Here is a 26097-nt window from a genome sequence, read left to right as displayed (position 1 = left end):
TTAAAGCTGCAGTCTGTAACTTTTTTTGGTTAAAAATTATCCGAAATCAATATTTGAGCAAGTACATAACCAGCCAGTGTTCAAAACTATCGCCTTACTTTAGACCGATTCACAACAGTTATCTTAAAATAATGTTTTCTCATTTGAGTGGTACGGGTAGGTTTTTGCGGGAAATTCGAGCATGCTGCTGCGTCATTACGTCTGTAAACATAAAGAAGTTGTCCTGGCTACTAGCCTAATCGCATGTGAAGATCCTGCTGGTGGCAGATCATATATAGCCTTTTCTCACAGCAGCTGATGGCGGATTGTAATCCAGAAAGGATTATGTGTTTATGAAACGTGTGAATGAAATTAAATTATATTCCAGTTTTTAAATGTGTTTCTGATTACAGACAGTTTACACAAGATTTGTATTTTAAAGAAACACACTTGCCAACTTTTAAGTATTACAGAGAAAAAACTGGGCATCATACACTAATATGAAACTTGTAGAATGTATTAAGCATGCAAAAACCAAAGATCAAAGGAAATGTGGATTCTCAAGTAATGACCCCTTTAATAAAGAACAAAAAGAGAGCACATCGTCAAGATACTCTCAAACTCTATTTTGACACTAGAAAAAAACACATTTCAACCCATTCTGTCTTCATCAAGTAGTCAAAAACATTGCAACTACAAAGTCTTTGAATACATACAATCAATACAGCAATTAACCAATGAAGACACACTGGACTCTTTGAAAAACAAATTTAACAATGAGAACGACTACGAAATGTTCAGATTTGGCCCACATTCAGCTACAGTGTGAATGCAGTCTTCATTTTACAGATATGTATTTTCTGGTGCCATTTTAAATTGCTGGGCCATTTGAAACTCTTTCCACACACAGAACAAAAATAGGGTCTCACATCTGCATGACTTTTCAGGTGTATCTGTAAATGCGATGGCAAAAGAAACTTTTTATTGCACTGACCACAGTTAAATGTCCTTTCTCCAGAGTGAATGTGCAGGTGATTTTTAAAACGTCTCCTTTTTCTAAATCTCTTTGCACATTCAGAACTCTGCAATTTCTTTCCAGAATGAGCTTGCAAATTACATTTCAGGTCTCGATATGTGAAACTCTTCTCAAGCTGAAGGCGTGTGAAAGGCTTTTCTCCAGTGTGAATTCTCATGTGGATTTTAAGAGTTTGTTTATGCATAAAACTCCTTCCACACTGAAGACATGTGTAAGACTTTTCTCCAGTGTGAATTTTCATGTGGGAATTAAGGTTTGTTTTTCTGTTAAAACTTTTTCCACATTGTTGGCAGATGAAAGAGCTTCCTTCAGTGTGATTTGTCATGTGGACTTTAAGGTGTCCTTTTTGAGTGAAGCTCTTTCCACACAGTTCGCAGATGTAAGGTTTGTCTCCGGTGTGAATTCTAATGTGGACTTTAAAAGTCTGTTTATGTGTAAAACTCTTTCCACATTGAGGACATGTGTAAGGCTTCTCTCCGGTATGAATTCTCATGTGATAATTAAGGTTTCCTTTTCGAATAAAACATTTTCCACAATGTTTGCAGGTAAAACGGTTTTCTCCAGTGTGAGTTTTCATATGCCTGTTAAGGTTTCCTCTTTGGTTGAAGCTTATTCCACACTGAGTGCATAAGTAAGGCTTTTCTCCGGTGTGAATTTTCATGTGTGAATTAAGGTTTCTTTTTTTGTTAAAGGTTTTTCCACACTGTTGGCAGGTAAAAGGGCTCCCTTCAGTGTGAACTGTCATGTGGACTTTAAGGTCTTCTTTTCTGTTAAAACCTTTTCCACACGGATGGCAGGTGAAAGAGTTTCCTTCAGTGTGATTTGTCATGTGAACTTTAAGGTGTACTTTTTGAGTGAAGCTCTTTCCACACAGTTTGCAGGTGTAAGGCTTCTCTCCGGTGTGAAGTATCATGTGCCTATTAAAGCTTCCTTGTTGAGTGAAACTGCTTCCACATTGTTCACATGTGTACGGCTTCTCTCTGGTGTGAACACTCAAGTGGCTTTTAAGAGTTGCTTTTTGAGTGAAACTCTTTCCACACTGTTGACAGGTATAAGGCTTCTCTCCAGTGTGAACTCTCATGTGGACTTTAAAGTTTCCATGTTGATTGAAACTCTTACTACAATGCTGGCAGGTGAAATGACTTTTAGTCCCTGTCTTTTGAGCTCTTTTTCTTGAGGAAGTCTTTTCAGTCTGTGAGCAACTAAATGATTTTTGTCCAGTTATGAAATCATGAGGTTTCTTATAGTGATCTTTATCTTGCATTTCGTCTAGTACTTCACTCTCCTCTTTCAGCACCATCAGGTCTAGGGCGAAAACAGACAAACACAAGTTGAAAGATCCCTGTTTAAAAGCAACAGTGGGACAGACAGCAACAATGGCCCAAATCTGATATTTATACTGGATAGTCACAGTCCTTCAGAGTTTAGTTCCAACACACCTAAATCAAGGTCTTAAAGATTACTTGAAAACTAAAGGTAGGTTTGATGGAGCCATTTGTTGCTCGACGCTGCAAAATATTAGAAAAAACTTGTCCTTTTAAATAATGTTTAATTTTGTTGTATTTGTGAACTATACCGGTCAGGTTTTAAATTCCACTGTAACATGGATAACTTATTAAACTTATCTCTCTCAACCACAGACCACAATATTCTCTCAGATAGCCTGTGAATTATGTATATTAGCATTTGTGGACAAGCATTAGCACGGTTTAGCTCCTATCTATCTGACTGTTGGCACTTTGTCTGTGCAAATGAAAAGACGTCTCAAAGTATGGAGTACCACAGGGCTCAATATTAGGTCCTTTATTTCTCATTCTATATGATTCTGAGATTCCCAAAGAAACATTAGATTTCACTGTTATGACAATGATACTCTGTTCTATAGTTCCTCATGACCTGACAAAACTTCACAACTATAAATTAGCAGTGTGTATTAATTATATAAATGGGGTAGCTAGTAATTTTCTCCTGTTAAATTCTGCTAAAACAGAAGCATTATTTATTGAACCAAAAATATTTTAACATAACATGCTAATTATGCAGATCTTTCACAGTTAAGAAATTGGGTGTTGTGTTTTGTTCGTCCTTGGTACAAAAGCCTTATTCCACCTTAGAAATGCTGCAGTGTCAATAAATAAGCCACTAGATTTTGAACCAACTACAGCTTAAGTGCTTACTAAATTTGACCCTGGAGCGCAAAACTAGTCATAAGTAGCACTGGTATATTTGTAGCAATAGCCAAAAATATATTGTATGGGTCAAAATGATCAATTTTTCTTTTGATGCCAAAAAATCATTACAATATTAAGTTAAGATCATGTTCCGTGAATATATTTTGTAATTTCCTACTGTAAATATATCGAAACTTCATTTTTGATTAGTAATATGCATTGCTAAGAACTTCACAACTTTAAAGGCGATTTTCGCAATAGATTTTAAAATAGTTGTATCTCGGCCAAATACTGTCCTATCCTAACAAACCATAAATCAATGGAAAGCTTCTAGATGATGTATGAATCTCAGTCTCAGAAAATTGACCCTTATGACTGGTTTTGTGGTCCAGGGTCACAAATAGTATCTATTTCTAAAATATATACTATATACTAGAAGAAATGTGATCATATCTAAATGTAGAATTACATTTTTAATATGTGGCTGCCTTATTTCTTTGCTTCCAAACATTAAATCACACAAAAATTATTTCTAGTGAAAAACCACAGGGAGGCCTTAAAGCTTTTCTTTTGTTGATAACATACACATGACGCTCATTATACATTTGGGTAGATCAGGGGTGCAAAACTCAGGGCCTCTGCACTGCAAAGTTTAGTCCCAACCCTACTCCAACATACATATCACGTTTTCAAATAAGCGTTAAAGACTTGATTTGTTAGGGTTGAAGCTAAACTCTGCATGGCTGAGGCCCTAACTGAAGGTGCAATTACCAGACACCATTTTCAACTAAAAACGAAAAGCTTTTTATGCATTTTGGCAGTTCCTTTACATAACAACTGCATTTTGGGTGCCTGAAAAAGCAAACCTTTGAAAATTGGTTTTGAAAACAATGCTGTTGTACACAGTCTCTGTGTACACTACAAAAATGTGAATTGTGAAAATTTGATTTTTAGCATATTGTTATTGTGTAACTGTACCCTGGGTTTGCAGCCCCGGGGTAGAAATGTTTTTTATTTTTTTCAAATGCATGGGTATAAACATCTCAAACTCACAGCACATTCAGAGTTGGAGCTTGTGTGCTGCAGTATTTACGGCTAACAAGGCACTCTGTGACACTGAAAACACTGGATCATTTACACATGGAACAACTTCTGTGTAAATGAACACAGTAACACACTTCACTCTGAAACAAGCAGTGCATCAAACTTTTTATTTATATAATTACAGCCTTTGTGACTTGATTGCACTCCACCATACCTCACTTAGTGTAATGGTTAGACTTGGTTTGGAATGGTTAGGGGAAAAAAAAAAAAAAACTGGCCACATTTTGCAGTCTGTTTAACTCTTTCCCTGCCAGCATTTTTGAAAAAAGTTGCCAGACACCAGCCACCGCCAGCATTTTTGCAGATTTTCACTAAAATTTCATTGCCCCCCGAATATTTTGTTGTATGAATATCTGAACATGCAATACATCGAAATAAAAATCAGACCCTCTACTTTCAAACAAAACAAAACAAAATCTGTTTTATTCTAGCTTCAAGCATTGTTTTTTATCAACACTTGAATGTAGGCGTCATAAAAAAATAACATTTTGAGCAAATACTACATCTGGATTATATTCAGTAATATTATGAAAGCAAAGATGCAGTAGATGGCTTCTATCAGTACTCCCATATCTTGCATAGGCCTTTACCACTTCCTGGATTGACATTTCACTCTGTAACATTAGGCAGTTTTCATTTATACGTGGTTAGTGTTGATGATCGTATTATTTTTCATATGCATATGCTTGCATATGAAATCGCTCGTTTCTTCCTGGTCTGTTCTTCTGATCAGCACAATCAAGACTTATTCAGGAGATGCGCAATAGCGCCCCCTAGCATATAACAGTGAAAAAACAGAAATCTGAAAAATTCTGTTTGGCGGGAAAAGTTAATAATCATTAATTTTCCCAAACCAATATTCACCTCCAATATCCCGTTTTACAACAGAAAAATAATAAAGAGGAAAAAAAACAACAACAGGAAAACTTCAAATAGTATTCTATTATAAATGGAGCCCTTTTATATAGCTAGTTTTATGTTGGTTTTTAGGTTCCATTTTTATACTGATAATATTCAGCTCTCATTTTTCATCGAGACCAGATACATTTCTAAATGATCTAAATTAACTGTGTTGCAGATGTTAAAAATTGGATAAACAATAATTTTCTTACATTGAATTGGGATGAGAAAAAATATATACATTACTTATTGGGCCACACAGAAGCTTTTAGAAAACAATTTGCATCTAGAAGGATGCTCAAGTCAAGTCAATAACTTGACTGTCACATATTACAAAAACAGCCTTCTTCCACCTTAGAAACATTTCCATGATGCAGAACATGTTATCTGCTTTTTGAAGCAGAACAGCTAGTTCTTGTGTTCATGACCTATAGACTGGACTATTGTAATGCACTGCTAGGTGGTTGTCCTGCATCTTCAATACACAAGCTACAATAAGTCCAAAATGTAGCTTCTAGAGTTGTTGTCAGGTTGAGAATGTGATCATTTCACCTTAATTTGATCATCTTTACACTGGCAACCTATTAAGTTACATGTCGATTACAAAATGTTAGAACTTACTAGGGTTGCCAACCATTCCGTATAATACAAAATCGTCCCGTATGTTAGGCATCAAAAAAATAATTCCATATGAAAGCCAAACAGAAAGTACTTTGTCTCATATACACAGTCATATGCTGTATGACCACCTAGACCACACAGATAGCAAAATCTAAGTTGAGAAATTAATCATTCTTTTTGGACAAACTGGTTTTTTTTTTTATTTGAGAATGTGGTCTTTAAGACCAATCAGAATCCTTTTTCACCATTCACTTTTAATTTCGGTCTTGACACTGGTGTCATTTTTGTCCTGCACATTTACCATGCAGGCCTCTTCCTCTTTAAGAAAGTGGACCTGCCACTTATTATCTGGCAAGTTACCAGTCTTGAAGGAACAGCATGTATTGCACTGCTCCTTCTTTGGATGGTGAAGTCCCAGGTTCTGCTGCTTAAATTCTTCTGAGAACACCTGTCTTGAGAAGGGTCTCAGCAGCTTTTCCTCAGCAGCACGATGGTAGACTTTATACAGGCCAGTCATGGACTGAAAGCCAGGCTCCAGGTACTGTTTTGATGCTGATGACCTACAGTTGCAGGAAGTCACCTTCGGGAGTTCCTGCAGAAAACTCTTCATGAACTCACGATCCTCACGTCTGAGGTGTGGTGCTGCATTCTGCTGTGTATTTCCTGCATCTTGCACCCAGCTAAGAGCAGACCATTCCCCTAATCCAAGTGTTGACAAAAAGAAACTTTTACACACCCTTTTTCTCTGTCCATCAACTTTTAAAAAGTAAATAAGAGTAGATAACCTTCTTGAATTGTCACGCCCCCTTTTCCTCTTTACTGGGACGACATCCACCAAACCACGCACATAAATTTTTTTCTCCTCCCAGTTCATGTTCTCCCAAAAACATTTAAAAATGTTCTCCCTGTCTGCTTCTCCAATTGTACTGCAGTGATGTTTGGAGGACTTTACACATCCAGCAGACTGACATCTTGGTCCCATCACCCGGGACTCCATGTTAACTTCTTCGTTCCCTCTCATCCCAACATACGTTTGTCCCCTCATTCTTCTCCTTTTATTAACACACTTCTTCCAACTGCGTCCATTTTTTCTCTTTCGTCCTCCAACTGTATCATCCTCAGTGTCATCACAGGAATCTTAAAAAAAATACAACAAAAAAACAGTGTGTATGTAAATATATGTACTACTGCTGTGAAATTCATCCATTTATCACTAATTACACATAAAAATATCTATGGAGTGAAAACAGTATCACAAACAGTATCACAGTATCCCACAAATGCACGCGAGAGATCCACACTCGCGCACACAATCCACAAATGCACGGGAGAGATCCACACGTGTGCACACGGCAATCCAGGCAAAGGCAAGTGCATTAATTGTTTCTTTGCTCACAGAATGATCCTCAAATACTGTATCTGTACCCGTTATTTCATGCTCAACAAATCGAGAGTGTTCTGCCTTAAGAATGTCCATAAACACACACTTTTGTATTAGCGGATTCTTTTGAGACTGTCATTCCGCGGCCTTAACTCACAAATGCTGTACACTTTACCTATGGAATTTATGAAGTAGGCGGTCAGACATGTGTAGTAGAATGTCGATCTGAACGGCGATCCACTTCAAGGACCCAGATTTGTTTTTTTCAACATTGTGACCAATATTTGGACTTTCATCATGTGATATTTAGATTTTTTATTTTGTTTTCATTGGGTACACGTGTATCTTCGTCTTATATGCACAAATTGTACAATCATTGCAGCAATACAGTGTTGCTTTTCAGAGGTCTGGTCATATTTTCTCTCCTTTTCGTTTGTTGTGTATTAGTCTATGTCTTTGAAATGTTGGAGAAACTACCCTTTCTGCAAATAACACGAATAACAGGAAATTCTTTATTCATAGTGATTTATTAACCAGTGAACTGGTGTAAGCTGTATCAACTGAACTCAGCAGTGGCTGTACGTTGGTTTTTATTGTTGATTAAATCTGATTTCCCATATGAACTGCCTGTTTGCGCAAAAATAAAATGATTGGAACATCGTCATCTTCATATTGCTTATATAGGCTACGTGCATGCATGTTAGGATAATGACAAAGCAGAGTAAATGTAACTGCTCAGTTCAGTTGATACAGCTTACACCAGTTCATCGATTAATAAATCACCATAAATAAAGCATTTCCTGTTATTCGCAGAAAGGGTAGTTTCTCCAACATTTAAAAGACATAGACTAATACACAACGAACGAAAAGGAGAGAAAATATGACCAGACCTTGGACTCGAACTCCTGTGACTAAAAGCAACACTGTATTGCCACAATGAATGCAGACCACGGCACTACGGAAACGTGATACTTGCAGCGTACAGCTCACTGCATTTCACAAACGCAAAGGATAATACAATTTTACAATTTGTGAACATAAGGAAAAGACGACGAAGATACACGTATACCCAATGAAGAAGAGAGAAAAAAAAATATTGGTCCAAATATTGGTCACAATAACGTTGAAATATATATATTTTTTTTAAATCAGGGTCCTTGAAGTGGATCGCCATTGAACTACACATGTCTGACCGCCTACTTCATTCAATAGGTAAACTGTACAGATAGGCTTCTGCGTATTTGTATTTGTGAGTTAAGGCCACGGAATGACAGTCTCAAAAGAATCCACAAATACAAAAGGGTGTATTTATAGACATTCCTTATTATTTCTATGACATTCCTTTCCTGTAGCTCAAATAGTAGAGCATGGCGCTAGCAACGCCAAGATCATGGGTTCGATTCCCAGGGAAAGCAAGAGCTGATAAAAATGTAAAAACTGTAACTTGAATGCAATGTAAGTTGCTTTGGATAAAAGCGTCTGCTAAATGCATAAATGTAAATGTAAATTCTTAAGGCAGAACACTAATGCAAAGGACTCGCGATTTGTTGTGCATGAAATAACGGGTACAGATACAGTATTTGAGGGTCATTCTGTGAGCAAAGATCTCTCGCGTGCATTTGTAGATTGTGTGCGCGAGTGTGGATCTCTTGCATGCATTTGTAGATTGCGTGCATTTGTAGATTGTGTGCGCGAGTGTGGATCTCTCGCGTGCATTTGTGGGAGGATTTGATTCTGTTTTCACTCCATAAATATCAATTCCTGTAAATCTCCTGAATCATTAACACATTGTTCACTGTACCTGCTTCCATTTCAAATTCCTCTCACTACACTCTCTAGTGTCATTTCCTCATTCTTTCTTTTTTTCCCTCCGTGTTGCTCTCTCCATTCCTCCATCTAAATTATAACTACCTTGTGACATACTGACCATCGCACACATTTTCTCCACAGACACTGCTAATGTATAAAGAAAACAGCAGTTATATAAACTTAGTTTGACCAAAATATATTTCAAGCTTTGGCAATATTGTATTTTTTACAGTCATGCCAATAAAGCAATATTGAATTGAATTGAATAGGTTAAAGAAACGTCATGTTGAAAAAATAAATTGTTTGTTTATCTAGATAAACCGTCCTGTAATCTGTACTATACAACATTGATATTACAAAATAGAAAAATAGTAATGATATGGTTTATTTTTTTATCTTTTTCCATGATAATTTTCTTGTCACATCGCACACTTACACAACGGTAGTCAACATTTGAAGTGGATCAAAAAAGTTAATCAAAGTTGTCCTAAGACAAGAACACATTTTGGTTTTAGGGCAAACTTTGATGATTTTGATCTACTTCAAATGTTGACTAGCGTAGTCTTCTCAGCAAACTATTTCATCTTTAATTACAATGCTGACATCAGAGCTAAATTTTGTTAAACAGGTAGACTGCATAATTTGAACAGAGTTTGCAACCACCTAGGGACGATTTTAAAACTCTTTAAAAACGAACTTGTTAAACCTGAAAAGAAAGATCGCTGCTTACCTTTAGCTGGCGGCACTTCATTTCAAGATGGCTGGGTGGCGTTACAAGCTTTTACTGACAGCTTAAGGATCCAATGGAGTTTTGACATTTGTTCAAAAGGTCATTTTAATGCTTTCATTGTTAAATATTCACAAAACCCAAAGAGATATATAAAAGGTAACCAATAGTAATGATTTATGAAAAAATAAAATTGACAAAATACGGAAATATATAAATTTTTCGCCCAACAGCCACGATATGTCCCTTATTTTTCTATAAAGAACCAGGATTTTCCCTTCTTTTCCTTTTCTGAAGTTGGCAACCCTGTTACTTATAAGGCCCTAAATGATTTAGCTCCTACATACCTAACTATCACGCTATAAAACATCACAAAACTCTGGACTCTTCTTGGTAGTATCTAGGATAGCAAAGTCCACTAAAGGAGGTAGAGCTTTTTCACTTTTAGTTCCCAAACTCTGGAATAGCCTTATAACGTTCAGGGTTCAGACACACACTCTCTCTGTTTAAATCCAGAGACACATCTCTTTAGCCAATATCCAAATCTCATAATCCCATACTCCAGTTATAACTTTTTATATCTTTTTCTTGAAATATTATGAACAGCAGCTCTGCTAATTATTCTCAATCTGCTTTTCTGTTTCCAGCTCTGGATGGGCTTCTAGAGATGACGCCAGCTCTAATCTGGATCCAGATCTGAGATGACCAAACACCTAAGCAGAGATGACACCAACCCCTGCAAGGACTTTATATAATGCCAACCCTGAACCAACATACAAAAATGAAAAATTCTTCTTAAAATGCAGTCCCTGTTTTAATAATGTTCATTGTCTCTGTTTAAATACCATCACTACCAAACTATATGATTTGTATAAAAATTTGTAATTTCACACAGTCACCTCTGATAACTATGGAAGCCCATTTCCGCCACTGAATAATAATAAAAAAAAAGGTTATTGCGACTTTTTATCTCACAATTCTGACTTTTTCCCTCGCAATTCTGACTTTTTTTTCTCAGAATTGCGTGATATAAACTCGCAATTGCAAGTTATAAAGTCCGAATTGCATGATATAAACTCACAATTCGTCGAGTTTGTGTCTCACAATTCTGACTTTATAACTCACAATTGCGAGTTTATATCACGCAATTCTGAGAAAAAAAAGTCAGAATTGTGAGATAAAAAGTCGCAATAACCTTTTTTTATTTTTTATTCAGTGGCGGAAATATAATTATCGAAGGTGACTGTGAAATTACAAATTTTATACAAATCATATAGTTTGGTAGTGATGGTATTTAAACAGAGACAATGAACATTAATAGCCATAGATAACAGATCACTCAAATATAATGTAGACACTGTAAGGCTACTTTGAAACAATAGATGTTGTGGAAAGTTATACAAAAAAGCAAACTGAAAAAATCTCATGATTTTGCACTATGAATTTTTTTTCATACTCAATATTGTTTTGAGTGCATTAAGTTGGCAAAAATTGATGACTCATTGATGACTTCTTTACAAAAAATAAGCGCTATAAATGAATGGTTTACTTTGTTGTTGTTTAATTGAGATGTTGTTTAATGTTACACAATATAATTTGTATTCAATTGTCAAATAAAACTCAGCAGAGTCATATGACGTTCTTCAATTTCTGTAGATGTTTAGACATTTTAATAACTCAAATGAGTGAGTTCAGCTTTCATAATGAAAACCAACCTGTTTGTTCCTCAGTATCTTCTTGTTTCAGACTGAATACTTCTTCAATCTTTATATCTTCACTCTCCTCTTTAATAAACGCCATCTTTATAATAGTGTCTCACGTGGATCTCAGCTACTTCAGCAGGAGTTTTTCTGTGTTTGCACAATCTGTTTAAGATAAGAATAATTAACAGAAAGAAAAATAAATCCAAACTAACTCTCAGTGTGTCTCAGTCAGCTCCCTAGATCAGTAGTCAGTGCACTACTAAGGGAATCAGTCAAAGTAATAGTTAATGCTCTTAAAACAAAACAAAACTAACTATACAGAAGGGTTTTTAAGTATTTGTGTTGTATATTTGGTATTTATTGATTTGTAGATTACATTGAATAGGTTCCACTTTTATGAAAACTTTTGAAGTTAGTTATTACACGTTTGTGTTTGTTGTTTTCGTTGCATTCACGCTTTCTCTCGCGTGCGGTGGTGATTCGAGCGAATCGAATCACTGAATCATTGATTCAATTTACGTGTAGTTTCAAAACGCTCCTTTTCTCTCATCACAGCGACTGAATTCGTGTTTACTACAAACTGATTCACGATGTAGGCAAGGAAGCGAAGTGAAAAGCACCATGTTTGTTAATCATGTGCAGATACGCTTTACTCGCAAAAAATGAAACACTGCAACGTTACAATGAACAATTAATTTTACATCGCTTGTAAAACTACAACACTGCCTGAACGGTTTTATAGATGTAAACACTTTAAACGCTTAAAAACACCAACCTTTCTTCAGACACAGCAGGCAGCGCACTCTTATGACGTCAGATCACCAAGCCAAAATAAAAGTCTTGTTTCATGTGCAGAAAACATATAAATAACTAACATATTTCAGAGGTATTCAGGGTTTAATTTGTGGTCAGATATATTTAAAAATACATTTTGACAAGTGAAGTGTTGGTAATAAATATAAATCAAAGAGTAAGATGCTGCCATGTTTGAGTGCAGAAACCATGTTAAGAAACCATGAAGCCATTGCCTTGAATTATTTCACATTGATTTAATATCATTTAATAAACTGTTGATTATCCTTTGCAAAAATCAAACATTTGGTATACATCTTGTGTATTATATAATGTAACATTATAGAATACATTTTTGATTATCCTGTGAAGTATCTTTTATTACACTGTTTAAACTTTTATAAACTACTTAAACTGTGGCTACAATTGTCGAGTCAGAGGAAAACTCTGCATTCAATTATTTTGCATTGATTTAACATTGTTTAATAAATTATGGATCAACGCTTAACACAAAAACATCTTAGATCTGTAAACTGAAAGAACACAAATGATCTTTGATATTATTTTGTGACTCGGGTTGGTTAGCTGTCCTCTCTGCTCTGTTTTCTCTTTGTTTTTGTTTTTAAGTACTCCTCATATCTGTTTGTCTTCAATCAGCACAGCCGCTAGTTTATCTCTTCTCTCATTATTACTCGCTCTACATCTCTTCTGTGTCAGAGTGTCTTCAAATTAAAATTGCGAATTGAAAATACGCCTAATAAAACATGTCAATTTAGCAAAAGCTCCCATATATCGCAAAAAAAAAAAAACGCTCACTTGAGTTGTTATTTTTTAAGCCATTTGAAAAACTGATTGCGGCCACTCTAATCAATGCTTGTGTTTATACCAGCTGCACGTTCCAGAAGCGCTGCTTTGCTAAAGATACACATCTATGTCTCCTTCAATTAAAAATAATAGGTGCGATACATAAACCTATCAACATCATGACTTATCATGAGAGGAAAAAACTACGTTTTAGTCGCATAACATTTCGCAATAGTTTTTAATCGACATTTCTCGGTCCTAACTGTTTATATCCAATCAAAATGTAATAATTTAATTAATAAATTGTTCGACCGCACCTGTGAGATACATATTATATATATATATATATATATATATATATATATATATATATATATTAGTGCTGGGCATAGATTAATCTAGATTACGGTAATCTCATCCAAAATAAAAGTTTTTGTTTATATAATATATCTGTGTGTACTGTGAATATTTATTATGTGTATATAAAGACACACACATACAGTATATATATTGAAAATATTTACATGTATATATTTATATTAATATAATTTATATGATATATAAATATATTTAATATATAAACATAACACATTTTTCTTAAATATATACATACATGGGTGTGTATTCATATATACATAATAAATATTAAACAATAAACAATGGCGATTGACCAATCAGAACGCAGTATTGTAACGAGCTGCGCACAAGCTCACTTATTACGACATTTTTCGCGCTTTTCAAAATGGCCAAGAGACCAGTTCAAAAGCAACTTTTCACATTCTTTAAAAAGAAGAGACCAGAAGGTATGGTATTTAGTTGTTTAACGTTTAAAGACATTCCTCTGACATAACATTATGTATGCTGTACGTTCCATTCAGAAATTATTAGGCAATTAGAAGATGAGGGATCATTTCCTGACCACCGACAGAGTTTTCCGCACGATTTGTCAAATTTGTCAAATCCTAAATGGAATAGACATGGGAGAACTTTACACTCTGACAAATCTTATGCAAAAATTAGTCATATTTTATTTGCACTTCGACACTCCACACTTTATGATCATGACATGGATACAAAGAGGCAGAAAAATACATTTTATACACTTTTAGAAGTTGTAGATGAGCTTTGCAAATCAAGCGATGAAGAGCGGGAGGAGTCCAGCGATGACGAACCAGACATGCTTTTTCCAGAAGCAGAATTGTCAGATACCTCACTAGATCAGTAAGTTCATACATTTATACCATCTTTACTAATATGCAGTATGTTAGAGAGCAGTGTGTAAATGTGACGTGTAATTATGTATTATATTTAGTTTATTTACTTATTTTATTTTATTTATTTATTTTTTGCTAAGTTTATACATTTCATGTACAGTCAATACTAATCTATGTTATGGAACAGCATATAAATGTCACATGATGTATTATATATATTTATTTTTTGTATATTATGTTTATTATGGTATTTTTGAATTTTCAGACACATAAACAGTACAATCACAAGACAGGACATAACCCAACTACATAAACAGTCAGGAAAAAAACAAAAACAAAAAACAACAAACCTCCTTCAATCAGATTCAATTTTGCAGATAACCACATCACCAAGTAAAGGCAAAGGGGGATCAAAGCCACTTTTTGCACAATATGACATCATAGACGAGGCGAAATAATATTGTAATAACAATTATAAAATAATAAAAATAACAATAATAATAATAATAATAATAATAGGTAACAACCTAGGCCTTTTTACCTCACAAGGACGTTACTTAAGGAAAATGACCATAGTAACAGAGAGCAAACAGATTTGCAACAGTGTCAACATAGTCACTAGTTTTGACAAATAATTGAGGAAAAGAAAAAGTCAAATATTAAAATGAATTTTAGAGAGAAAAAACCTGAGCATATTAAGATTGACACGGACGTTAAAGAAGACAGCAATCACAATAGAAAATTAAATTTCAAATAGTATCAACATTATTAGAAGTTTTTAACAGGTGGTTGAAGAGAGGCCTCCAAGAGGCATCAAACAGATCTATATTTCCAGAAATACTATATCTAAGTCTTTCCACATGCAGAGTGGAGGAGAGTTCTGACAACCAAATTCAAAATAGTGGCTTCGACTTTTTCTTCCACACGCAAAGAATAAATTTTTTTGCAATCATCATACCATACTGTATAGGCAGTCGAAAAGCATGGCTAAGACGCTGCAAGGAAGCTGACCAGCCAAGAACAGCAGTCGCAGGATCTAAAGGAAGCTCACATGCATAAGCATCAGAGAGAAATTTAAAGACTTCTGACCAGAATTCACAGAGTTTTAGGCATGCCCAAAAAAGATGACCAAGAGAGCCCTCCGCAGATTCGCACTTATTGCAGAGAGGGGAAATAGTAGAATAAAAAGTGTTCAGTTTGACCCTTGAGTAATGTAATCTATGTAACACCTTGTACTGAATAAGCTGGTGTCTGGCATTAATAGAGCAGGTGTATATATTTTTAAGACATTTTGCCCAGTCCTCCTCGGAACCCTGAATATCCAATTCATTTTCCCAATCATTTTTCAGATGATTAGTAGAGATATCTAAGATGTATTATATTTATTGTCTTGAAATGCACTGCTATAGTTTTTGCATATTATATGCCAATATGTATTATGTTTATATATGCATATTTTTGCATATTACAATAGGTGTCAAGATGATGCTTCTTATGAGGACTGGACTGCTGAACAAACATGCCAACCATCATCATCAGAATCACTTACTTCAGCTGCTCCTTCTAGTAATTTCGGAGACAGAGGGAGAGTCAGAACCAGACGGAGAAGCACTGAAACAGGGAAAGGACGAGAGAAAGAGAGAAGCAGTGAGAGAGGAAGAGGAAGAAGCACCAAGAGAGGGACAGACAGAGGGCGAGGAAGACGGATCCAGTCTGTTTCATCTGGCACTGAAGATAGATGGCATACACCAGATGAGCCAGACATTTCACCACGTGAACCATTGTTTAGACCTGCTCGAAATCCCGGGCCTCAAATTATTTCAACAGAATCCTACAGTCCTCTGGAGTTATTTCAACTGTTCTTTTCATCGTCTGTTTGCCAGACCATAATACAAAATTCAAATGCCTACACTGAGCACCTGGATAACACTAGGAGACCAAGGCAAGACATATGTCAGAAGGACTTGTCCTCCTTCATCGCAATTGTCATCTACATGGGTCTGGTAAAGCTACCGGCAGTGACAGACTATTGGAATGGCTCCAGGATTTATAGTATCAGCTTCCCAGCATCAGTCACGTCATGCAGAAAATTCAATGCTATCTCTTCAGCACTTCACCTGAGTGATCCAAAAGTGGATGCTGAAAACTTGAAGAAAAAAGGTACACCTGCCTATGATCGCCTCTGCAAACTAAAGCCATTATATGACCAGCTTCGTGATGGATGCAAGAGACTCAATGATGGCTCTGGTAGATGACAAAGTCTTGGGGTCAGGCTATAAGCTATACGTAGATAATTTCTACACTAGCCCAATGCTGTTTAGGGATCTCCTCACAAAAAAACTGTTCCCATTCCTGCTGCAGTGTTAGAGTACAATAATTGAGTCAAAATAAATTCTGGAATTGCAGATTTGCTGGAAATGCAGAAATGTTAATAGCTATTTTATGTATTGATTATTGTTATGTTTGCTTTACACACAGCAACATGGGTGGATTTAATGTATCCGATGCCCTCATTGGGTATTACGCAGTGCTGCGGAAAACTAGAAAGTGGTACCACACTTTTTTCTACCGCTTTTTGGACATTGCGGTGGTAAATTCATTCATTATCCACCAGCAGCTGGCTGCACTGCAGAACAAGAGGGCAAAAAACCAGAGAGAATTTCGAGAAGCTCTAGTTTGTGAGCTTGCTGACTGGATGCCACCACCTGCTCCACCTGCTCCACCTGGTTCCCATCACTCATGGCACGCCACAGACCGAATCTTATTACTGAAAAGTTGTAAATAATTATATATAGTGATGTACAGTTGTATGAATAGTTATTTATAGTAGTAATAGTAGTTGTTTCAACAGTATAATTGTATATCTTTGTGTATATGTTCATTGAAGAAATATATTTGGAAAATATATATATAGAACATAATGCTCATGTTGCGTGTGTGTTTACAGGCTATTTGTGAAATTATATTCTTGCCTCATATGATGTATTTTTAATCAATGTGTTTTTGCAATGCAGCAATGCATTTTGTTTCTACACTACGTTTACCATTTTTAAAGCTATTATTATATTACATTATATTAGAATAGAATAGTATACCCTATATTCTCATTCAGTTTAGGCCTACTATCAACTTAATATGTTATCAAGTTTCAGGACAAGTTTCTAATTTTATGTACTATTTATTTAAACGCTGCGTAATTTTCACGTGTTTGATGGGCGCACGCATTGAACATTCGAGGTGCATTTAAACTGGAGTTGAGTGGAAACGGGGCGGCAATTCAGCTGACAAGTAGCAAAAAATCTCTGTCTCTCACTGTTGTTTTTACTGCTTTCAGGTAAGTTTAGTCCTTAAAATTACACAAATAATACATACAACTGTTCCTGACACTTTCTTACATGTAATTGACACGCTTCTGTTGAATATTACTTTACAGAAATGGTTCAGTGTCATCGGAAAAAAAAGTCCGTTAGCATCACAACCGTGAGCTAACTATAGAGGCTAACTGTAAGAGATAAGCTAGCTATAGATTTGAGCTCTTATTTATGAAAGTTTGGGATTTTAATCACATATTATATGTACATGAGTGGTTTTAAAGGAAAGGAAAGGAAAGGAAAGGACGTGAAGTGTGGCCAAGTATGGTGTCCCATACTTGGAATTTGTGCTCTGCATTTAACCCATCCAAGTGCACACACACAGCAGTGAGAAGTGAACACACACACACACACACACACACACCCACCTGGAGCAGTGGGCAGCCAATGCTGTGGTGCCCGGGGAGCAGTTGGGGGCTCGGTGCCTTGCTCAAGGGTCTCACCTCAGTCGTGGTATTGAGGTGGAGAGAGCGCTGGACATTCACTCCCCCCACCTACAATCCCTGCCGGACCTGAGACTTCGGCTTACAAGTCCAACTCTCTAACCATTAGGCCACGACTGCCCTTTTGATAGCTTTGTAAATGTTTTGCTGGCAATTTGTTAATGGATGAATTGAAATAAGCTAATTACACTGCAAAAATGCTTTTCTTACTTAGATTTTTAATCTTGTTTCCAGCCAAAATATCTAAAAATTCTTAAATCAAGAAGGATTTTCTAGAGAAGTAAAAATTATTGTCTTGTTTTCAGAAAAAAACGTCAAAATTAAGTGAGTTTTTGCTTGAAACAAGCAAAATAATCTGCCAATGGGGTAAGAAAAATAATCTTGTTTTCTGTTTGACGTAAGATTATTTTTCTTACCCCATTGGCAGATTATTTTTAAGTTAAGGCAGCGGCCCTGCGGCGGCGGTACACGTGGTGGTAATTTGGTTCAGGCATTTTGGTTGTCCACCTACTGTATGTCCGTCATGTTCTGTAACAACAAATGTATTTATAAAAAAGTTGATTTACTTAGCTTCATGTTCTTTCTTTCTTTCATGAAACACAATATGAGACGTTAGACAGAATGACAACCTTATGTCAGAAATCACATGGTATGGAAACAAAACAACTATAATCAAAATACAGTGCAATAACTGTCAGTTAGAAATTATTGTGCCTAACTCAGCGTATAATTTTAATTATAAACAGCGTATGTCTAAAGAAATCATGCTAGTAAAGTGAACTTAAAAAAGAGAGAAGAAAGGTTGGAGTTTTTGTTTGAGTTTGTTTGACATGCACAGTTGTGTTCACAAATATTGCATTACCATTAAGTATCTATACTGTTTAAAATGAAAAACAACATTTCAATATCCATCATGGCAAATGATTTTCTGTTATTACCAGAGGTGGGAATGTCTGTAAACCCCCTTTGCAACTGCATAGCAAGAGCCTAGCAACCACCCAGAATATTCTAGCAACCAACTAGCAACACATAAAATTTGACAGTCACACATGTACAACATGTGCTGCAGTTTACTGTACTGTACATATAGAATAGTGAAATTTCCATCATCTAATGTACTGGTACTGTACTGTAATTATACTGAATGTGTAAGTGTAAAACCCATGTATATTATTCGTTCAGTTCTTTCAGTATCGCCGCTCCCTATATACGCAGAGTACACAGTTTATGTAGGGCACCATCCCAGTTGCTCAAAAAAAACAACAACAACAAAAACTTTTGTTCTATATTAATATTAACATGTGCATATACATCCGCGACCACTCGCACCCATGTTTATGGCTGAACGCAAATGATCATAATTGATGGACAACTTTATCTGTGAAAAGACATCAGCAATCCGGCGCCGAGAAAATAAAAAATAAAAAAAAGATGAAGCCCGTGCATCACTCTGAGGTACATTCATCATAATCCTGTGAAACTTTTTTGGCTGTTGACTTTAACAACGTTTTAATGTCTTCACCACCACCAACGCATCTAATATTCTCTCTGAGTTTCCATGTTCCCTTACGAAAATTAGCCATGGTTTTACTACAAATAAAACCAAAAATCGTGGTTCTTGTAACCACAAATTAACCATGGTTTTGTTACTTCAAATAATAGTTTACAAAGAAGTAGCTATTAAGATAATATTTTTTTGTGGTTATAAAAACAGACCTAAGCCAACAACAGCCTTTAAAATGACTTAAAATGCATTATATAAAAACAATGAGGCAATAATGATTGGTTAATTAATAATTATATGGTTTAATTGAATAACACTGTTAAAATACATAACGTAATACAAAATAATTAATTTATGTACATTACATGTTATTACAAATGCCTGCAAAGGGAGCCAAAGGCCTGGTCATCGCTGCTGTTACACTTAAAGGACGATCAAGTCCTTGTTTAATGGGCTATTGACCAAACATTTAATTCAAATATCCACTTAATCTTTCATTTTTGGCCACCTTTTGGTATAGATGACACAGCCGATATAATTTCTTCAACAAAAAACATGTGGACATCAAAACCTTAAAACCAATGCCAAAATGCCAAAACCATCAAAATACTTTTGCGTGACTTCTGAATGCTTGAGACTATAAAATCAATCGGACAACTGTATTAATAAAATAACAGCCATAGGTAACTGTCAAGAGCTACAATTGTAATTTGTAAATTATACTATTTAATTACGTTTATATTTTATTAAAGTTCTATTTTTTTTTACTTCCATAATATGTGAGGGAGGGGGGCACAACAATACAATTCTGCTTAGCGCACCCATTTGGCCAGCAGCGGCCCTGAGCTCTTTCATCTATATCCATGATGAAAGTGGAGCGAGCGGACGGAGAATCGGATCACCAAACAATTACGGGTGGAGATCCGCCCCTGCTTGGCTACAGATCAAACTGTTGTGCTCAAGTATTTTAAGACACTGGCTTTCAGTTACAGTCAGGCAGACGCTGTCAGTTAAACTACATTCAGCTATAATGGAATCAACATATAAAGGTCAGTCAAAATCTTCCTGACTTAAATTATTATTTTTATTTATTTATTTTCATTTACTGTGTGAATTCTAAAAAGTGTTGAACTCAGATTGTTAATCTTGTTAAAGGTTAGTAATAGCTAGATTTTGTTGTCTGCTAGAGCTTAAAGGATTTGCCTTTCATAGTACTTCTGGGAACTTCCATTCAATACTGTCTCATTGTGACCAAATCACGAGTATCCTGGGAGCTCATGGTGAGACCATTGTGAGATCAAATTGTTGACAGGGGTATATTGGTATCAAAGTGGTGTGGATTGGCAAGCCATGTAATGCCACAATAGTCTAATAATGGCTGAATAAAAACAAAAGAGTAATGATAAAAGAATGAGGATTATGTCTCATACCTGAAAGAGTGAGAACAATAGAAACATGAATGGGGTAGTTCGCTGCTCCAGACATCAGACAATTGCATGCAGGGAGCTTACAGTGGCAATATATTTCAGTAAATTATTAAATATCTTACATAGCAGTCACACAATGGTTTCAGATAATAAAGTTGCCAATGTTTGTTTTACAGAGCCTGCTGAAGCACTTCATTCACAGGATCTGAGGATTGTGCTGCTGGGAGTATGTGGAGCTGGAAAAAGCTCAACAGCAAATGCAATACTGGGTCGAGAGGCATTTAAAGAGAGCAGAACCACGGAGAGTGAGAAACAGAGAGGAAGAGTAGAAGACAGAAACATATCCATCATCGACACTCCAGGATTCTTCAACACTCATCTGACCAATGAAGAGATGAAGAAGCAGATGATGAAGAGTCTGTATCTCTCCGATCCTGGTCCTCACGTGTTCCTGCTCGTCATCAACCTGGTGACCTTCAGAGAGGAGCAGAGGAACATTGTGGAGCAAATTCAGGAGAACTTTGGAGAAGAAGCTTTGAAGTTCACCATGATGCTTTTTATTGGACGCGAAAAAATTTCTAAAATAAAATGGATTCAAATTACTGAAAGTGAAGATATTAAGGATCTGTTGAACTGTTTTGAGAGAAGATTTCATGTGATAAACAGTAAAAGTGAATGCGATCCCTACCAGATCACAAAGCTCCAGAAGAGCATTGATGAAATGGTGCAGAACAATGGAGGACAAAACTACAGCAATGAGATCTACCTGAAGAATCAGGAAGACAGACTAAAGCAGAAAGAGGAACGAGAAAAGATACTAAAACAACAAGACAGAATGAAATATCACAATGAGAAGTATGCTGCTGTCCAGGAAGATTTAAGGAATCAGATTGAAATTCAGAATATGACGGAAATGGGAAAAAAAACCTTAGTCGGTAAGTAAGAAACCTTTTGTGGTTTGATTACGTTGATACATGTAAGAAGGTACATATAATATATTTGTATAAATAATATTACAAAAATATACTTAATGTAAATTGAAATTGATGTTCAGCAAAGTAAAAAGTAATATTGTCATTTTATTTTCAATCATAGTATTATTATTTACTGTAAAGTCTAAGTTACAAAATATATTCTTCTCACTTTATCAGATCTCAGGATTGTTCTGGTGGGTACAACTGGATCTGGAAAGAGTTCATCAGGAAACACTATACTGGGCAGAGATGAGTTTGAGAAAGGGCCTCAGTTTAGCTCTATTACAAGACACTGTGAAAAACACGTAACAGCAGTGGAAAGTAGAAACATCTCAGTCATCGACACTCCAGGAGTATATGATACATCAATGTGTGAAGAACAACTGAAGGCTGAGATTGAGAAGTGTATTGAATTGTCTGTTCCTGGTCCTCATGCATTTCTGCTGGTCATCAGACTGGATGTGAGATTCACAGATGTAGAGATGAATGCATTGCAATGGATTTTGGACAACTTTGGAAAAGAAGCTGCTCGTTACACCATCATTCTGTTCACTCACACTGATGCATTGAATGGAAAACCATTTGATGAGCATATCAAAGAAAATAAAGATCAACAGCCACTTATTGACAGCTGTGGTGGCAGATTTCATTCATTCAATAATGAAGACGTGAGGAATCGCTCTCAGGTTACTGAATTGCTAAAGAAGATCGATAAAATGGTGAAGAAGAATGGAGGAGCGTACTACACTAATGAAATGTATAGAAAAGCTCAGAAAAAGATTGAATGGGAGGCTTTGAAACAAAAAGCTAAAGGCTATGGAAAAACAGCACTCGCAGCAATAGGAGGGGTAGGAACGGTATTAGCAGTAACAGCAGTCATAGCAGAAGGAGTAGTAAATGAAAGAGGACCAGCAGAAGTAGCAACAAGAGCAATACAAGCAATAGCTGCAACAGCAGCAAAAGAAAAAACTGGCATGTAAGACCAGGTTTTGACAGCTTGCTTTTGTTTAAAATCTTTTATTGCATAATTTTCTGTTTAAATATTATATCTTTACCATATCTTTACAAGGAAAATGAGGTACAATGTGTTTTTTTCATAGAAAAAATGGGACAGAATATACACTATATTGCCAAAAGTATTGGGTCACCCCCTTCTAATAAACAGGTTTGACTACTTTAGTAATTTCCATGAGTACAAATCTTAATGTTTAAGCATATAATGATATTCTAGGGAATTGTGTGCTTCTAATTTTAAAACCAGAGTTCAATTATAATGCATACATGTGTGTTTGTCTTATCATGTTGAAGCTCATCAGATCAACAACAAATGACTGACTGTTTGAACACATGCACATACAGCTGTACACTGACATACTATGTGTGGTTAACACCGTTTTAAAGCCCGTCAGCAGAAATATCAGTGTCCCTCCTTCAACAAGAGAACATTACTGAACTATAACTACAGAAAAATCAATGATCTTTTTCTTTAAGTTCATTTAATTACATTTAATCAAGATTTTTAGTGTGCAGGATTGTGTAACCAGATGTTCTGCTGGCTATTTCATGCATAATGTTTGTTTTTCAATTCAAAAAGAAACTCTTTGTGCTCTTTTGTCTGTCGATTTTGATCACTGTGTCATGTGATTCACGTTTCTGTATAGCATTTTAGAGATAAGCAGGTGATCAGTCAATGTATTTACTAATGTGCAGAAAAATAAAAACTTGATTCACAGTTATTGAGCTTCAAAGTTCATGTCAGTGGTAGTTTGACGGTTTGTACAAACACATATGAGACGATCACCAATAAAACTGATTGCTTAAAGAGAAAGTTACAGGAAAACAAAAGGGAGAATGACAGAAGCGAATAAACCATAAAACAATGCATTGTCCATTGCGAAGGTGCATGATGATGATTTTGTTCAGTATATCAGGGTAAAATGATCAATTCTGATTTAAAAGCAGGAATACGTTCTGCGGACTTAATTTTAACATTTTTGGGCAGTTTCCACCACCAGGACCAGACAGAAGCACGTTTAAATGTCAAATAGTATAATTTATTTATTTTTAGGAAGTTAATTTGCTTGTGGTTTTGTGGTTGTGGAAGGGATGTGTTTTCAGATATTTCCTGATAGCCTACTGTGTAGGTCTGTACTGCTGTGATCTGTTTCAGGCTTTCCGTATCATAACATTTCAGAAATTGCATTCTCAACGAGAACATCGCGGAGATTCAGCCCAGTGCGGGCCAGAAATGCATAGGCAGACTGACAGACAAATCATCAAAAATAATTTAAATGTCATATAATGTTCGTTGTCACTATTATCTTATTTAAACCTTTCATGTGCTTCACATAACTTGTGTTGCTATCTGCTCTGCATTCTTGCAGACTGCAAGATTTGGTTGTGTGACGCTCGAGACATAATTTATTCTTATTTGTCTATTTTTTCTTCATTACAAATCTTGTTTGGTTTTATTTTTTATCATTGCATGTAAAAAATAATTCACTTTTTATGCATATGCAAAATGTGAAACTGCAATCATTATTATTTGTACAATAATATTTAACTTAATCTGACTTGTATCTTCATTATTTAATGCATAATTATTAAAACAATTTTATGAGAGTCATTAAAACATGTTTATGACTGCGACATCCCTTTAATCTTGATCAATGAATTGGAGCAGCGTCATCCATCAGATCATTTTAAAACGTCTAACAGCCTTCAGTTTACAGGCTATAACTGCATCTGTCTCGGATGTAGACTTATGAAGATTTATTTTAATTCGGATCCCATACTGTAGCATTAACCTAAAATAAATGTGCTCTATTAATATTCATATTTATACACAAGTTCTAAGCAGCCATGCATTATTTTTTTTTCCTCCTTGTTTTCGTGATCACGACTTAATTTTCTTGTGATCATGACATAACAAAAGTTGTTTTCTCGTTATCACTACTTTATTTTTCTCGTGATCTCGACATAACAAGAGTTGTTCTCAAGTTACACAACTGCGCCAACAAGTGGCAGTACAGAACTACGATTGGGAATTTGTATACTGCCTACTGTATCAGCATACTGTACGTGTTTGGGACAGAGGACCTTCTTAGGTTATCAATAATTTGTGCCGTTCATTACTGACATTAACTTATAAATGTTAAATGCTTGAATAAATATGATCATTTTGCTTGAAATTTTATCTGTTATCGTGACGTTACTGCTGCACGACTTATCACTGTTTCTCATTTACAACGACGTAGCCCATTTCTAATGTGCATCTTTCTTTTTAATCTTTATTGTTAATAAATGTATATTAATAAGATATACATTCCTGTATACTTTAGTTCAGTGACGTTATACAGTGTTGTAGCCTGATCTTTTGTATTTTCTACATTTCTTTGACTACATGACTAATAAAAATCACAAACAAATTATCATATTATTATATATTTTATTATACATAATTTTATTTATTATCATATATCATTTTAAACAAACGAGGAAAATTAAGTGAGTTTAATCCAAGCAGTTTAAGATTTTTAGAATAGTTCTCTGCATTCTTCTAAGGCGTTCTATCTGCGCTTGCGGCGTTAAATGCTTTGTTGTTGGACCATTTAAACATGTTAATTACACAAATAAAATGTTTAGCGTACCCTAACTCTGGACAAAATCTTAAATTTTTTATTATTATCCTATTTATTTTATTGTAGACGTCATTTCTATATCCACAAGATACAGTATGAGAGCGCACAGTTATGTCGATCATTTGCGCCTCAAAGGGGGCATTCCAAAACACGTAATGTTGCTTAATGCGTGAAGAGAGTGTTTTTAAAAGACCAAACTCAGTAAACACATTATTAATAAATTATAATAGCCTATGTACAGATAAGCAGATGAGTCCAGGATGCGAATGCAACACGTTTTTTCTTATAGCCTAACTGTTTTCTAGGGGTAAAACGCTTAACGCGTTAAACGCATTGCGTTCTTATTATGGGCTTATTTGTTTGTCTGTACATGGAATGCTTTATTAATGATGTGTTTACTGAGTTTGGTTTTTTTAAAAACACTGCCTTAACGCATTAAGCCTATTCTATGGGAGGAAAATGCTTAACGTGGAATTAAATGATGTTCTTATTATGG

At 35.5% G+C, this 26097-nt stretch overlaps 3 protein-coding genes across 7 annotated transcripts; 1 reads left to right on the top strand and 2 right to left on the bottom strand.

The window, feature by feature from the left end:
* Window positions 1-532: 532 nt before the first annotated feature.
* On the bottom strand, window positions 533-12404 carry LOC131537184 (gastrula zinc finger protein XlCGF26.1-like). 4 transcript variants are annotated; one of them, XM_058770476.1, is made up of 3 exons: window positions 12207-12404; window positions 11444-11593; window positions 533-2320 (listed from the first exon to the last, which is right to left on the bottom strand). In XM_058770476.1, the coding sequence occupies exons 2-3, from the start codon at window positions 11526-11528 to the stop codon at window positions 798-800; spliced, it is 1608 nt and encodes a 535-aa protein (XP_058626459.1). In that variant the 5' UTR covers window positions 11529-11593; window positions 12207-12404; the 3' UTR covers window positions 533-797. The 4 variants fall into 4 exon arrangements, with proteins under 4 accessions (XP_058626459.1, XP_058626460.1, XP_058626461.1 ...); XM_058770477.1 differs by lacking the exon at window positions 12207-12404 and adding an exon at window positions 11808-12196; XM_058770478.1 differs by lacking the exon at window positions 12207-12404 and adding an exon at window positions 11855-12196.
* Window positions 3026-9721, bottom strand: LOC131537216 (uncharacterized). The gene is made up of 2 exons (XM_058770522.1): window positions 8994-9721; window positions 3026-6948 (listed from the first exon to the last, which is right to left on the bottom strand). Exons 1-2 carry the CDS (start codon window positions 9001-9003, stop codon window positions 6053-6055), a joined length of 906 nt encoding a protein of 301 aa, XP_058626505.1. The 5' UTR covers window positions 9004-9721; the 3' UTR covers window positions 3026-6052.
* Window positions 12405-19109: 6705 nt separating the features above from the next.
* LOC131537182 (GTPase IMAP family member 8-like) lies at window positions 19110-23655 on the top strand. 2 transcript variants are annotated; one of them, XM_058770473.1, is made up of 3 exons: window positions 19110-20608; window positions 21163-21921; window positions 22138-23655. In XM_058770473.1, exons 1-3 carry the CDS (start codon window positions 20590-20592, stop codon window positions 22938-22940), a joined length of 1581 nt encoding a protein of 526 aa, XP_058626456.1. In that variant the 5' UTR covers window positions 19110-20589; the 3' UTR covers window positions 22941-23655. The 2 variants fall into 2 exon arrangements, with proteins under 2 accessions (XP_058626456.1, XP_058626455.1); XM_058770472.1 differs by lacking the exon at window positions 19110-20608 and having other exon boundaries at window positions 20675-21921.
* Window positions 23656-26097: the final 2442 nt, after the last annotated feature.

The sequence above is a fragment of the Onychostoma macrolepis genome, chromosome 03, assembly GCF_012432095.1.
Source record: "Onychostoma macrolepis isolate SWU-2019 chromosome 03, ASM1243209v1, whole genome shotgun sequence".
Classification (NCBI taxonomy): Eukaryota; Metazoa; Chordata; class Actinopteri; order Cypriniformes; family Cyprinidae; genus Onychostoma; species Onychostoma macrolepis.
The sequence above is the reverse complement of the archived record's forward strand: the minus strand, read 5'-3'. Positions and strand labels throughout refer to the sequence as shown.